Source organism: Sordaria macrospora, chromosome 3 (genome assembly GCF_033870435.1).
Source record: "Sordaria macrospora chromosome 3, complete sequence".
Taxonomy (NCBI): domain Eukaryota; kingdom Fungi; phylum Ascomycota; class Sordariomycetes; order Sordariales; family Sordariaceae; genus Sordaria; species Sordaria macrospora.
This window is the reverse complement of record NC_089373.1, coordinates 3,808,781-3,823,043: the sequence shown is the minus strand read 5'-3', so window position 1 is coordinate 3,823,043 and position 14,263 is coordinate 3,808,781. Positions and strand designations below refer to the sequence as shown.

The window sequence follows — 14,263 nt, the reverse complement described above, 5'->3', positions numbered from 1 at the left end:
TCGAAATGTAACCCTTCAAAGGCAGGCAGGCATTTGGCAAAAAGTTTGCCTGCCCCTGACCCAGATCACCAAAGGCAGGACGGTAGTTGAGTTGCCTGCCTCGACCGAATGTTCGATGCTGAAGTGAAGTGGACTGAACTGACATGGATGGAAATGGAGCACCACATGTGATGTGAGTGTATACAACAACAACAATAACAACGACAACAACAACAACGCACATGAGTTGTGTGAGTCGTGAGCGACGGATGGTAAGACCGAACCGACCAGAGGATGAAAAAAAAAAAAAGAGAGGATGGATGAGGTGACTTTGAGACCAACAACTTCCTGACTGGGGTCTGGTCACGCTCTGGGCATGCAAGAGGATAGCGTGTTGAACGGTGGAAGGGCTGGCATGGCAGGCAACGCAGGCAAGGCAGATAGAGCAGTGAGGCAGAAGATCGAAAAGAGAGAGAGAAAGAAAGAGAAAGAGGGAGAAAGAGAGACAAAAGAGGATGAGGTGAGGTGACCTGAAGCCTGAAGAGACTGTAGTACAATCCGCTGGACGATTCACCGGGCGGCCATGACACTAAACGACGGGGGTCTGGTCCTGTTCGGGGCAGGCAACAAAAATGTCAAAGGCAGGCAAGGGCAGGACACAACGACGACGATGGCAACGACGACATGGATGAGGAAACCGAAATGCCCTCACATGGTATCACTTGTACGACGTGAACCGGACAATCTCACAAGTTAGTTGGAACCCAAGGTAAGGCAATACCCAACCTACCCAATCTTGGAGGTGCGTGTGGGGCAGACAACGGGTTTGTAAACGACCCCTTTCGTACCGTGGATGTTGTGACACATACCTATCTCCTCGAGGGTGTCCGTTTCCAAAGTGAAGAGAGAGTGTGGTGGCCGCCTATCCAGAGTTCTAGACGCGCCATGATTGTTTTGTTTGTCTATCCAATCTCGAGCTGCAGCTTTGTACATCTAATAAACTCTACACATAGTACAATATCCTTCCTCACTTTTAGGATCAGAGTTTTGATACAAATCGTACACATATCTGACACCAGAAAATGCATTCTACCACAGGGAAGTGACATTGACAATCACAGTCCTCTCCGTCCTCGGGTCCAGCATCTCCCTCTTATGCCACGTCCTGACAAACCTCCTCGCCTCGCTCACGTCCGCGAACGAGACCACGAACCGTGAAAACCCGTGCATCTCCCCTTCCTTCATCTGCCCGCCCGAGAACTCGTCGAGCTCGTGTTCAATCCTGTGCTCGTTGAACTTGCTGAACTTGATGGTCGAGAGTGTGGACAAGATGGGCTTGATTGCTGGGTCCCTTTCGTCCTTCTCTGTCTCTGTCTTCGTCGCTCTTGTCGTCATCGCCGCTGGGACTTCCTCCTCCTGAAGCAACTGCCACGGGTAGTTGCGCGCCTCGGCATCGATTTCGATGGCGGTGCGCAAGCCACGGACCGTCATTTTGGTGCCAACTAGATATACTAGCACGCTGCTTCTGCTGTGCTCTATCTCTGGGTCTTCGGCGTAATCGACGAGGCCCTTGGGAGGCGGGGCTACAAAGGAGGCTTTTCCGCTACGCGCGAATTTTGGTTTCGAAAGAAGCTGCTGAGGCCGCAGGCCCTTGCTTGCCTCCCGAATGTTCTCGAATTCGACGATGTTGTCCCTGGTAAAGATTTGGCAATGGAGGGGCGCCGTAGGAGGCAGTAACGTGTAGCGAGCAGCGTCCAGGCCGTCGTCCTCCCGCCACTTCCGACCCAGACTGCCGGGCCCATCTTCCTGCTGTTCATCCACGTCCGGAAGCTCGTCGACGCTTTCCTCCACGCCTTCTGAGCCTTCTGGCTTCTTAGCAGGTTGAGCAGGTGTTGGCGTGCCCGTGGCCTTCTGTCGCCATTCCTTTGGCAAAGCCTGACGTGACTTGTTATGCAAGCGTTCCAGAACATCTACGTATGCTCGGGCGTTCAACTCGTTATCGAAGAAGAGGAAGTAGCACCCTTGTGGTTCGTGCGTGGTTCGGGATCTGGATTGGACAACTGGTTAGATGATTTAAAGTCAGTGTTGGGAAATCGCACGTGGCCCCAAGGAACCCAAAATGCTGCAGTATATAACGAAAGTCTCGTGAACGTACCTTTGACAAGGCCATAAGTCCACCCGTCCACATGCTGGCCATGACCGGCAATGTGACGGAAGTCGGACTCCAGAAGGGACCGGGAGACACTGTTGAGCACAACGATTGCTGGACCACCGTCTTCCTTGCTCTGCTCAACTGCTTTCTTCTCCGCCACGTTGACTGAAGATACCAGAGTGTCCAACTCTTCTTTGGGCTGACGAAAAACAGTCCCACGGCGGGGATCCATTTTTGTAGGTCCCGAAAACCCCGTTTCCTCGAGTCGCCTCAACTCCTCCTCGCTATCAACCTTGTCATGTTCATAGGTTTTCTTGACGCGCATTTTGGGGGGCTCTAGCGGCGCTGACTGGGCGGTGGTGGCTTCGGGATTGGATCGCTCGGACGTGAATTCCTTAAACCATGCTTGAAGCTCGTCTGCCGAAGGAAACGCCTCTTCCAAACCGGTCTCTGTATCCTTGTTGGCTGCGCGGGCTTCGGCGCTCCTCCTTTTCCGCTGGAGATTTTCCGACGGAGAAGTAGCCCATGCTGGCTTTATAGCTGACGCAGAGCCTGACCGAGAATCCACAGCCCTCTTTCCAAGGAAGTCTTCTTTTCGCCCATTAACAGGTCGTGCTGCTGGACGGGCTTGTAGCTGGTGCTTTTCTTTCTCTCCCACGCCGAAAGGGACTCGTCGTACTCGTGGTTTTTCGAGGGGGTCTTGGGCTAGATGGCGAATAATTCGTACGGTTCCCGGGTGGGCCTGCAGCTCAGGTATTTCTGGCAACGCGGTGGTATTTTCTGGTGAGGAGCGAGCGGTTCGGTCGATTGGACGGGGTTCCTGTTGCTCGAACTCTTCTCTTCCTGAGGGAGGAGAGAGCACAACTGGCCCGAGTTGCTGCTCGAACTCTTCTCTTCCTGGGGGAGGAGAGATCACAACCGGCCCAAGTTCTTGCTCGAACTCTTGTCTTCCTGAAGGAGGATAGATCACAACCGGCCCGAGTTCTTGCTCGAACTCTTGTCTTCCTGAAGGAGGATAGATCACAACCGGCCCGAGTTGTTGCTCGAACTCTAGTCTTCCTGGGGGAGGAGAGATCACAACCGGCCCGAGTCGATACTCCTCGGATTTCTTTTTTTGCCCTTCCGTGTTTCTTTCCTGGTCTACCACCTCATGATTCGGTTTCGGTCCGGAGGTAACCCTTCGTACTAGTGGACGTTCGGATTCAACAAACCGTGCTGTCGGACGGGATTCTGGCTTCTGGCTCCCCTTATCGGAGGTCTTTCTGTGGGTGCTTCTAGGGCCACGGATGGCGTCCCGAGCATGTTTATACGCGAGGTCGGTGTTTTTATTCGTGATGGCCGTAGAAGTCTTATCCTTGAGCCTTCTGCCTCCGCATCTGATGGCAGAAGTGGAGAAGGCAATGGAGGGGGTGGTCAAGGATCGGGCAGTCGGCAGTCTCACGCGTGACCGGCTGAAGGGCTGCGACAACTGCAGTCCTCTTGGGAACATTAAGATCGTGGACGCCGAGCGCAAGTCGAAGAAGATGTAAAAGTGGTAAAGATGGAATTTCTAGCTTCCCCTCGGTTGGGGAATGAGTCCCCGCGACTACCTACCTTAGCTCTGCCGCCGGCAAATCGAGCGCTAGTACAAGTACCTATCCCAACGCAATAGCCATACAGAGCCCTAACCCTGACACAAAAGCTTGGCGTTCATCCTTATCCGACCGGGTGCAGGTACATCGCATAGAAGTACCTGATACGGTAAGCAAGAGGCTGTGTAATATGGTAGCATAGGTAGAAGTACAAACGGGCATACCTTCAAGCGACCTTCGGCCCCACTTAATGCCGGTCTTCAAGTCGGAAGCCGTCAATTTCGGAGACGAGAAGCCGTGATGAAGTCCGTCTCTAAGTGCCCGGGGTTCAGTCACTGTATTCAAAGGCCGGTCCCAGGCCGTTTTAACCGTCAAGAACCAAGCCGGGCAGTCCATGTCGACGGCCCCTTCCGGAAAACCCCACCCGGCAAACCCTACAATAAAGTCTGGACATCAAGGTCCACAGTGAACTCTCACTCACAACTCACCACATAGACACACACACCATGGGGACGAAATCTCTCGAGTTCAAGGTGCGCAAGTTGCAGGCCAACAGCACCACCGAAAAGGACCTTGCCAAGAAACAACCATCACGAGTCTACGTCAACGAGGAAGCTCTGCTCGAGCTGACGGGTTCCAAAGACGGAGGACGGGCCATCACCATTGAGAAGATCGACAAGCAGAACTCTTCTTCTGACGACCAAGCCCTGCGACGAGAGGCGACGCTATGGAAATCACCAGAGAGGATAGACAAGGCCAGCATCCAGCTGTATGATGCCTTCAGAGAAGTCTGCGGCTACCAGACCGGAGTGCAGGTCAAGGTCACGGTCCAGGAAGGGAAGCTTCCCGAAGCCGAAGAGGTCGTCCTTGAACAGATACCTCCCGAGAAGGCTGGAAAGGATGCAGCAGAGAGTGCCGGACCTATTGACCTGTCCGAAATACCCGGCTGGGAGTTCTTCCTTGCCGGAAGGCTTTCTATGATCGAGCACGTCCACGCCGGTTTGACGTTCAAGAACCTCTACGCTAGGGGTCCGCAGAGGTCGTTTGCGGTGGCTTCGGTGAACGGGCGACCAACCGGCAACGCGCGCTATTTGGATGGCAAGACGAAAGTCAGGATAGGGGCGCCTTCGCCCGCTGGCCAGGTGGACGGCGTGCCCCAGGGAAAGCTGGAGGTGACGAGTGTTCGTGGACTGGACACTCAGATTGAGAAACTCAACGACCTGCTGTCTCAGTTCACCGAGCCTTGGGTTTTCAAGGGCAAGCCTAGATACCGCGGTATCGTCATCCACGGTGGTCACGGCACGGGAAAGAGCATGCTCCTAAACACCATTGCGGCCACGATTTGGGGCACAGTCTACCGCATCCAGCCCAAGGACAAGCTGGCCGATATCCAGGACATGTTCCAGAAAGCCAGGCTTGAACAGCCCAGTATCGTCTTGATCGACCAACTGGAGAGGCTCATCGACAAGGAGAGGAACAACCGCACATCCGTGATCCAAGCTCTCTGTGAGGCACTGGATACCTTGGGCGCCGATGCCCAGGAAACCGGCGAAATTCCCAAGGTAGCCGTCATCGTCACTTGCTTGGATTACACAACCGACGTGCCCGAGGATCTCAAAGATCCCGGTAGACTCACGGGTGAGATCTACCTACCGCTGCCCGACGTCGACGGCCGCAAGGAGATTCTCGCCTCTTTCAACCTGCGGGTAGCGCCCGAGGAGGAAGAATCTCTTCTCCGCAGTCTCAGCGAACGCACACATGCCTACAACGGCAAGGACCTCCGTCGTCTCGTAGACGAAGCCGAGTTCATAGCAAGGACACGGATCAACAGGACCAAGAGGGAAACAACCATAACACCACCACCAACCGACGACTCGGTTAACCATGATGATCAATCAGCGGCAACAGATGATGTGGCATCTCTCATGAACTCCCTACAACTCTCCGACGCCTCCACCTCCATCACCACCCCCATTCCCACCCCAACCACAGAATACTTCCTTCCAGCAGACTACGAAGAAGCCCTCCGCCTCGTCCGCCCCTCGGCAATGCACGACGTCAACCTCAAGCCCCCTCCAATCCACTGGTCCGACATCGGCGGGCAAGCCTCCGTCAAGACCTCCCTGCGCCGCGCCGTGCGCATGTCGACGGAACCCTCGCACGTGTTATCCCGCTTCTTCGCCCGCCCACCCAAGGGATTCCTGCTGTACGGTCCACCGGGTTGCTCCAAGACCATGGCTGCGCAAGCGATGGCCACCGAGTCTGGCCTGAACTTTTTTGCGGTAAAGGGCGCGGAGCTGCTAAATATGTATGTCGGCGAGAGCGAAAGGGCGGTGCGAAGACTGTTTCAGCGGGCGAGGGAGGTGGCGCCTAGTATGATTTTCTTTGATGAGATTGATAGTATTGCGGGACAGAGGGCTGGGTTTGGACATGGTGGAGGGTCTTCGACTTCTGGCGGTAGTTCAAGTGGTCTGAATGTTCTGACGACCCTGCTGAACGAAATGGACGGTTTCGAGGCATTAACCGGCGTGGTAGTCCTTGCCGCGACCAACAGGCCGCAGGCGCTGGATCCGGCTTTGTTGCGCCCGGGACGCTTTGACGAGCTGATCTACGTTAGTCCGCCGGATGAGGAGGCGAGGGCGGCCATTTTCAGGAAGGAGGCGGAGAAGAGACAGATGTTGATTGGCGAGGAGGAGATTGCGCGGTTGGCGACTATCACGGATGGGTTCTCGGGCGCGGAGATTAAGGGTATTTGCGCGGTGGCGGGTACAAGGGCATATGATCGCTATCTTAAGCTGGATGATTGGGTTGATGATGAAGGAGAGGAGGAGGATAAGGATAAGGATACGCCACCGGTGGGCATCACGATGGAGGATCTGGAGATGGCGGCCAAGGGAATGATGAGGCAGATTACGTCGGAGATGATTAGGGGTTTTGAGCAGTGGGAGAAGCAGTTTAGGAGGTATTAGATTTGTGGTGTTCTGAGGAGAAGATATAGGTGTTATATAGACATAGATAGAGAAAATAAAATTTAAGCGATGGAGTTGGGTGTCAAACTGAAGCCTATACGGCTCTTAATGTTGTCCAGTTGAGTCTCATAGACTCATCTGTCACAGAGTAGCACGTTTAAGTAACCCACAATAGTGAACCAGCTGAGCCTCTGTGGTCTAAACATCGTCAATAATTGGATTGGATATTCTCTTATAAAACCTGGTTCCTTTCTAACCACTACACCATGCGTAGTGATCTCTTCCGTATGGATTCACAAAGTGGCTTTATGGTAGACTCTGTGGTAGACTATTTTTTACTCTAGCTAAAAGCGTTACCCAAGTCATGCTCCTATTGTAGAATTCTTGTTAGCTTTCTGAACGTTACACGCACAAAATGACCATATAATGAAAGAGAACTTGCCTTCAGATATTCAGCTCCTTTCTCCTGATACTCTTCCCTCGTAACCTTGGCCCTCTGCCAATCGTCGCTGCCCGCCCATCCAGCAGCGCCCTTCCAGGCGTCCAGGATAGGATCCTTCGCCCTTCGGACAGTAAGTGGCGTACCGGCCGGGAGTAATGGCACGAGACTAGCGCGCATCCTCTCGTCAAATCCTTGGAACATGGTGTTTCCACCAGTCAAGAAGATATCCTTGAGGAACGAATCCCGATCAAGTCCTGGGATACCCACGAGTCGCTGGTTTAGGATATCACCGGCTATCTCGATGATACCGGCCTGGTCAACACCAGCAATAGCACTGGGCTGGAAGATCACCTCGGGTACACGGATGCGCTCGACATTCAGATGCAGACGATGCGTTTCTGCTGGGGCTGCCGCATCAAATGGCCTTGGTCCGTACCGGAAGGCATGCAGGAGAGACTTGGTCCAGTCATTCTGGGCTTCGAGTGTGTGCTCGTAAGTGAATTCCTCGTCGTACTCCAGCAGGTCTTGCTCCAGGGCGCGGACCGACGCCTCGAGGTCCTCTTCGGCTTCCTCCTCGTCATCACTGTCGCCCTTGTTCGCACCAATGGCCACACTGCGGTAGACGCCCCAGTCGGCGTCATCGGCACCGAAGTCGTCGTCGTCACCACCGCGACGCCGCTTGCGACCGGTGGCAGCGGGAGTGTCTGAGGCAAGATTTGCCAGGTTCTTCATGCGTATTTGGTTAGCCAGTGACTTGCGGTTACCCAGATCAGCCTTGAGGCGATCGCGCTCTTTGATTTGAGCGAGTTTGGCATTACGAAGCTGGCGCTTCTCCTCAAGCCATCCCTCTAGATCGTTGGTCCGCCTCTCCTCATCCAACCTGGCTTCCTCCGCTATCCTGGCCTTCTCTGCCTCCTTCTCAGCCTTGGCACGTGCCCGAGCATCGTGGTTCGACTTCATAAGACGTTGTTGTCTCTTCTGCTTGAGTCCAGCCTCATCCAACTGGTCATCAGGCACACCAAGCAGGCTGAAGTCGGGGGCCTCTTGCTCTTCCTCCTGTTCGCCGCCAAGATCCTTGGTCCGCGCCTTCTTGATAGACTTTTCCAGTTCCTTGACCATCCGGTCCAAAGCAGCCTCGTCCTTAACCTCGGCATCATCAAGAATCCGTTTGATCTCCTTCTTGGTCGTCTGTTCCGAAATTCTGCGCTGGACGTCCTTGTAATACTCGATCTCTTGCTCCTTTTTCATCAATCTTTCCAGGCGCATCTTGGCGGCCTGTTCTTGTAACCTGCGACCGCTTTCCTTCTTTCTCTCCGCTATCCGGTCCAGCTCTTCCTGTGACTTTTGGATGATCACTTCCTCCGTGTAAGGATATTGGACAATCCGTTCCCTGTCCTCGAGTCCAGTCCATTCCAGATAGCTTGCTAATTCGCTGTCATAGTCTTGGGAGACATAGCAGAAATCGCGAACCATGTTCTCAGCTTGGGACGAGCTGAGTTTGCCGGGGAATCCGTAGTAGTATTTAAGCTTAATGAGCTTCAGCAAATATTCCGCGGCATGCCAGCCACCCCAGTTCAGCCTCGTAGCCTGAGCCAACAATGGCTTCTGATTGTAAACCGGTATAAGATGGGTGGCGCTATGTGATGAAGACACGACTATACCGGTCTTGCCTTGGTTGTGTCGGTATGCGAACAAAGAGTCGATTCCGTAGGTGAGGGAGGGAGCGCCGTAGCATTCGAAGATTACTTCGGTCATGGCTAAAGAGGAGACAATGGGTCAACAGCAATAACGGCACGGAGTAGGGGGTTGACCTACATTTCCTCGAGTAGGGCAAGTTTGCGACAGCTTCGGTCATAACGACTGGCACATCAATGGCCCCATCGACACCATTCATTCCAAGCTTCAAGAAGACGTAGTCCAGCACATGCTCCATGACATCCCAATTGCTCACAATACCGGCTCCAGCCTCGAAAGCGTTCCGTATGTGTCCTCGCGCAGATGTATCGGCGTAGCAGTCTTCGCCAGCAAAAGAGAAGGTCTTGCCCAACTTCCGGTCGCGATATTTGGCCATGATCGGGGGAACCGCTAGCCGGGGGGCGTTTTCGAAGGACCATCCTGCTCGGACAGCCCAGGAGCCTAAAGTCGACGGATAACACAGGTTAGCAACCGAAATCGACCAAACTCTGGACTGGGGACAAGGCGCATGGGAACGGCCCCAATCCTGTGATACAAGCTTACCATTATCTATGACGATAGTTGGATTTCCTCCGGACTGAGCCTTCGCGCGCTCGTATCCTTCCGGCTGCGGCTCGATGAACTTTTCGAATTTGGCTTCCTTGACTGGGTAGAGGACGGGATCAGGGAGGGTCTTCCAAGCTTCCCGCCTGCTGACGGGATTATCAACTGCGGAGAGCGCCATGATGAAATAGCATGTGCCTTGGAGAGACGTAAAAATAGCAGGTATAATCGAGTTCTGATATTCTGTAAGTGTGTCCGGTTGTTGAAGGTTCCGTCGCGGTGCTGCTGAGAGCTCAGCGCTGAAGTAGTGGAATTGTTTGGGTTCAGCGCATTCTGATCCTCGCAGGATCTGGCGATGATAGCCGGCAAGACGGCGTTAGAGGCCGATGAAGATTCGACACTAGACTGCTGGTTTCAAAGTCTACAACTTTCAGTGGAAAGTGGAAAGGAAGAGTGGAAGCAGGAACCTTTGACGAGATTGTTCGTTGGCAATGATCCGTCCGGCCTGAGTTGCTTGCCTGCCACAAAGTCCCGTCGCGGTTGGTGTCCCATTGACGTTCTTATAGTGGCGCGGCTTGGCGCGTCCCACCTTTTAAGCTACAGCGAGCACTCATGCAAGGGGTGGACCTACCTCAAGTTCATGTCATTGAGGTTGCTGGAAACTGTCAGTTCAATCGTAAGTACAGAAACTATGATGGGTGGGGCCAAAATGAAGAGGTCTGAGATATAATGTTATTGGTATTCAGTAATGTGTTTGTATGACTTTCAACAGAGAACGATTCCAACGATGTTTCTTTGGTTCGATGCTTGACATTCACACCGATGTCTCTTTCGTATCTGTTGAACTGTGACATCTTTTGGAAGGGCTTCCATACTTCCACCATCACCACAACGCAAGGCGTATCAAGAGGGCTCTTTCAAGTTGTCAGTAGCTAAAGTCCACAAGAGTTAGTAGAATAATCCCGATACAGGTATCTGAAGAAAGCGTTGCGTTAACCTTACCCTCAAGGTGAAATAGCACGTTAGATTGGTAGTTCTTGAACATCTGCGCAACCAGCTCAATGTTCATGTTTTGAATGTTGATTTCCTTAACAGCAGTCAGTAACTACACCAAGGCCAACTTTATTTGCAACCGAGTTACCTGCAAGGCCTTGTTCATCACGACAATAGCCTCATTGAGTTTCTCCTAACCAAATTTGACATGAGCATCAGTAACAGTTCCGGTGGCCCTTGTGTTGGGTGGTACTTGTACATCACAATAATGTTGGCAACTGGAGAGCTTACCACATTGGTAATGATGCGTGACAGCAGCAAGTTCTGCTGATGCTCATGAGGGCTCTCCTAATTTAGTATGTGTGAGATTCCATAGCCAAGCACCTAGGAGTGAGATTTCACGAACCATTTCAGAGTTTTCACTTCGTATCAAGATTGATGGTTGATGTGGTGATGGTGTCAAGAGACCAAAGGGTGCCCAAAAGGGTTCTTGGTGTTACAGGCACTGACATGTGCCATGCGTCCACTAAACGCGACCAACTGGCGGGGCATGTGCTGCCGTAAACGCGATGGAAGGAGCGTCCCGTCTGAAAAGTGGGGCGGTATGACGCGGCAGAACTCCGAACCCCGGCATTTACCTGTCACAGCAGCCTCCGCGCGGCAGGCATACCTCATCGGTACCAACAGGGTGATGGGAACTGTGACCTCGACACTTCAACTTGGAGTTCTCGCTTTTCTCACTATTCCAACTTGACTGTTGATCGAGCGAAATTACCTTTTCGATATCCAAGCAGCTTATAAAACCATTCACCATGTCGAACCAAACCCCAGAAGCCCAAGCTGCGGCGGCCGCGCATCTCAAGCTCATCGAGCAGCTCGACATCCATTCCATTCCCAAGTCATACCGTAACCCCCATTGGCGACCAAACCCGCGCCGCAACAAAAACATCAAGACCATCCTAGGCGACGCGCAACGAAAAGAAGCCAGTTCTCTTCTCGCCACTCCGGCAGATGCCAGTGGCGCCGCTACGCCCGCCCCAGTTGGCGACGACGGTCTTTCCACCAGCGGAACCTCAACACCGGCCGTACCATCGGCCAACGGCGCGAACGCGAATGGCACAACGGCCAATCTTGCCCAGGCATCTAGGAGCTTGTCGAAGCTGGTGCTGGAGAAAAGCCTCAACGTACCAGGGAAGGGATCAAACGGGCTGCTGGCCGCGAGTCTGTCCTCGGCACCAGTCGCGACGTATACCAACATCGAAAGCGCACCGAGCATGGCGCCCCAGAAGCGCTACTGTGACATTACTGGGCTGTCGGCACCGTATATTGATCCCAAGACCAGGCTGCGATATCATAACGCCGAGGTGTTTGCTATGATTCGGAGTCTACCACAGGGCGTGGGAGAGCAGTTCTTGGAGGCCAGAGGTGCTCATACGGTTCTCAAATGATGAGGGGGCAGGCGGATATTTGGACCCGGGCTGCCTGCCTTTTCATTTGACGCCCGTGTACAATTGCGTCTAGATATCGCACGCGCTACTTGGGCTTGGGCGACAATACGATGTTGGATGGGATAGAACAAGGAGGCGTTGGGCAGGACTCAGGAGAGCATTTGTTTCCAAGGCGTTGAGGGACAGCAAGGACGGAATTACACGGCGTTGACCAAGGGAGGCAGCATTGTTTATGTGTTTCTTATTACTATTCAAAGAGTTGAAAAAGAATCTATCTAATCGCAAAAACATGTACGACCCACAAAGTCAAGTCTCAACTACGTACTCGCTGTCTTTCAACAGCAAGATACAATCGACACTCCGGCTTAATCGGGATCTGTTGCTCTTTGCCCAAAAGCCGCGAAGGCTAACCGACAGACCACCGAGAACGAACGGGAGAGAAATCGAACTCGGATTGCTCTAGCAAGAAGCTAGAGCCGTCGTGGCAATATGAAAGGGAAGGAGATAAAAGATGGTACCTACCGTGGGTGACCGAGACAACAAGAGTACCTCTAGTAACATATTCAATGTGGTTGAGCGTCTTGGTCAATGAAAACTCTCCATGCTCAAAAGCACATAATCCGTGATCCAGGCGTGGTTTGGTTCCAAAACCACCATGTTTGCTGTTCTGAAACGCAGGCTTCATCTCTGCGCGACAACTGAGAAACGTTGAGAAAGAGAACGAAGGGAAAATTTCCCGACTCCGAGAAAAGGTGCTTTTGCTCTTTCTCTTGGCCCCTCCAATTCTGTCATCAGAACCAATCACAGTTGCAGAAAGCTAGGCCAAAAGTGGATCGTGCCTGACGTTCGGCAGGCCCCCGAATGCCGGCCGCGTCCCTGGCGCGGCGCTGCAAGCCCCTTGATCGCATCCTAGCACAAGCAACGAGACCGTTTTCGATCACCTTTGCACTTACAACATCATCTGGTCAGCAACTTTCACGAGCCAGCGTCTTTACGCTCTTTACAACATACGTTACTTTAATCAATCAATTAGCGCACATACATTCGTGCTTCTTCAGTTCTATCTACGCCTCTTTCACGAGTTAGCTATCCAAGTTAGCTAGCTGTCTTGGCTTCCGTCCGCCTCGAAAGCTCTAGTGTAGCTCCCACACAGTCACCACCTTGAAGATGCCTACAATGTGGTTGTCCGACTCCCAAAGTAAGTTACGATTTCCAAAGCTGACTGTGGGCTACTAGTGCGGACTGCGAAGTACAAGATACTAACCTTTTGCTTCTCTCTTTCTCAGAAATCGGAGTCGCCTTTTGCTCTGGCGGTATGCATTCACTTTACCATTCGTACTCCCCGCGAACCTCCCTCTTCAAACTCCTCCCCTTTCCGAACCTCTCCACATAGCTGCCCTGCCACACCTACTTACGACCGACCGACTATCTATGAGCGGCTGTCTCCCTGCGTATTGCATGGACACGATATGAATTTCTTTGCGCGCGAGCTTCGTGCGCAACTTTCACGGGATCAAATCGAACATACACACGTTCTTGGGGGAAAAAAACAAGAGGAGATGAAAAGAGACCAAAGTGACTGACGGGACTTCTCGAAAATAGGCGGCTTCTTCCTCATCGGCGGTGTCCTCCTCTTCTTTGACCGGGCGATGCTTGCCATGGGCAATGTACGTTTAGTTTGATCCATTTCTCCCTCCCCATTCCCATTTGTCTTTTCTTCTTCCCTGTCCCAATTCCCGTTCGGTGTACTAACCCGCCTCATCCACAAACAGATCCTCTTCCTAATCGGCCTAACCATAATAATCGGTCCCGCCAAAACCATCACCTTCTTCGCGCGCAAGCAAAAGGCCAAAGGCACGGCCGCCTTTTTCCTCGGACTCCTGCTAATCCTGATGCGCTGGCCTCTGATCGGCTTCTGCGTGGAGCTTTACGGCATCATGATCCTTTTCGGGGACTTCCTGGGAACGATAGCGGGTTTCGCGCGCAACATTCCGGTTGCAGGACCATATATCGGTGCTGCGGTGGATAGGAGTGGTTTTGTGGCGAGGCAGAATGCGGATTTGCCTGTTTAAGATTTAAGGCGGAAGGGCTGAGGGTTAAGGACTGAGGAGACTGTGGGAGATCATCGAAAAACGAGCCGAACGAACGAGGACATCTCCGGGTGAAGCTCTGGCGGTTATGACGAACACTTTCGCCATTTTACCTGAAACAGTATGAGATGGTTGGGCGCAGACCGGTTCAGCGCTCACTGGTTGAAAGAGGGGGGGGGGGGGGGGGATGATGGAAAGGTGCGAAACTAAGACGAAACGGACAACATGAACGAAGAGACGACGGTTGGAAAAACTAAAGGCGAAAAACGCGCTTGGCGGCGTACGAAGGATATAATGGACACGGCAGTTATGCAGAGACACACAAAAGGGGGCGTTGGAACGAACTTTGGAATACCCAAGTTGTGATACGAAAGGGAGAAG

At 52.9% G+C, this 14,263-nt stretch overlaps 6 protein-coding genes across 6 annotated transcripts; 3 read left to right on the top strand and 3 right to left on the bottom strand.

Annotated features, from left to right (window-relative positions):
* Positions 1–954: 954 nt before the first annotated feature.
* SMAC4_00963 (uncharacterized protein) lies at positions 955–3,620 on the bottom strand (the record flags this gene model as incomplete). The annotated part of the gene is made up of 2 exons (XM_066089520.1): positions 955–2,039; positions 2,135–3,620. 2 exons carry the CDS (start codon positions 3,618–3,620, stop codon positions 1,069–1,071), a joined length of 2,457 nt encoding a protein of 818 aa, XP_065946561.1. The 3' UTR covers positions 955–1,068.
* A 588-nt stretch (positions 3,621–4,208) lies between these two features.
* Positions 4,209–6,671, top strand: SMAC4_00962 (uncharacterized protein; the record flags this gene model as incomplete). Its single annotated transcript, XM_003350025.1, has 1 exon — positions 4,209–6,671. The coding sequence occupies one exon, from the start codon at positions 4,209–4,211 to the stop codon at positions 6,669–6,671; it is 2,463 nt and encodes an 820-aa protein (XP_003350073.1).
* Positions 6,672–6,910: 239 nt separating this feature from the next.
* Positions 6,911–9,869, bottom strand: SMAC4_00961 (uncharacterized protein). Its single transcript, XM_003350024.3, has 3 exons — positions 9,352–9,869; positions 8,929–9,249; positions 6,911–8,870 (listed from the first exon to the last, which is right to left on the bottom strand). Exons 1-3 carry the CDS (start codon positions 9,530–9,532, stop codon positions 7,042–7,044), a joined length of 2,331 nt encoding a protein of 776 aa, XP_003350072.2. The 5' UTR covers positions 9,533–9,869; the 3' UTR covers positions 6,911–7,041.
* Positions 9,870–10,054: 185 nt separating this feature from the next.
* On the bottom strand, positions 10,055–10,890 carry SMAC4_12731 (uncharacterized protein). Its single transcript, XM_024655157.2, has 5 exons — positions 10,751–10,890; positions 10,636–10,692; positions 10,493–10,537; positions 10,354–10,438; positions 10,055–10,283 (listed from the first exon to the last, which is right to left on the bottom strand). The coding sequence occupies exons 1-5, from the start codon at positions 10,751–10,753 to the stop codon at positions 10,255–10,257; spliced, it is 219 nt and encodes a 72-aa protein (XP_024511076.1). The 5' UTR covers positions 10,754–10,890; the 3' UTR covers positions 10,055–10,254.
* Positions 10,891–11,045: 155 nt separating this feature from the next.
* On the top strand, positions 11,046–11,792 carry SMAC4_00960 (uncharacterized protein; the record flags this gene model as incomplete). The annotated part of the gene is made up of 1 exon (XM_003350023.2): positions 11,046–11,792. Exon 1 carries the CDS (start codon positions 11,157–11,159, stop codon positions 11,790–11,792), a length of 636 nt encoding a protein of 211 aa, XP_003350071.1. The 5' UTR covers positions 11,046–11,156.
* Positions 11,793–12,688: 896 nt separating this feature from the next.
* Positions 12,689–14,066, top strand: SMAC4_00959 (uncharacterized protein). Its single transcript, XM_066089519.1, has 4 exons — positions 12,689–12,990; positions 13,079–13,105; positions 13,395–13,459; positions 13,565–14,066. The coding sequence occupies exons 1-4, from the start codon at positions 12,960–12,962 to the stop codon at positions 13,862–13,864; spliced, it is 423 nt and encodes a 140-aa protein (XP_065946560.1). The 5' UTR covers positions 12,689–12,959; the 3' UTR covers positions 13,865–14,066.
* Positions 14,067–14,263: the final 197 nt, after the last annotated feature.

What these genes read in the sequence shown, in the direction of transcription:
- SMAC4_00961 (XM_003350024.3), bottom strand. Translation starts at nt 9,532, where the DNA reads ATGGCGCTCTCCGCAGTTGATAATCCCGTCAGCAGGCGGGAAGCTTGG. An exon ending in AACTATCGTCATAGATAATG is followed by an intron (nt 9,250 to 9,351) that starts GTAAGCTTGTAT and finishes CGTCGACTTTAG; the next exon opens with GCTCCTGGGCTGTCCGAGCA. An exon ending in CTTGCCCTACTCGAGGAAAT is followed by an intron (nt 8,871 to 8,928) that starts GTAGGTCAACCC and finishes TCTCCTCTTTAG; the next exon opens with CCATGACCGAAGTAATCTTC.
- SMAC4_12731 (XM_024655157.2), bottom strand. An exon ending in TGATGAACAAGGCCTTGCAG is followed by an intron (nt 10,439 to 10,492) that starts GTAACTCGGTTG and finishes ACTGCTGTTAAG; the next exon opens with GAAATCAACATTCAAAACAT. An exon ending in CGTGCTATTTCACCTTGAGG is followed by an intron (nt 10,284 to 10,353) that starts GTAAGGTTAACG and finishes TGTGGACTTTAG; the next exon opens with CTACTGACAACTTGAAAGAG.
- SMAC4_00959 (XM_066089519.1), top strand. Translation starts at nt 12,960, where the DNA reads ATGCCTACAATGTGGTTGTCCGACTCCCAAA. An exon ending in GTGGTTGTCCGACTCCCAAA is followed by an intron (nt 12,991 to 13,078) that starts GTAAGTTACGAT and finishes TCTCTTTCTCAG; the next exon opens with AAATCGGAGTCGCCTTTTGC. An exon ending in CGATGCTTGCCATGGGCAAT is followed by an intron (nt 13,460 to 13,564) that starts GTACGTTTAGTT and finishes ATCCACAAACAG; the next exon opens with ATCCTCTTCCTAATCGGCCT.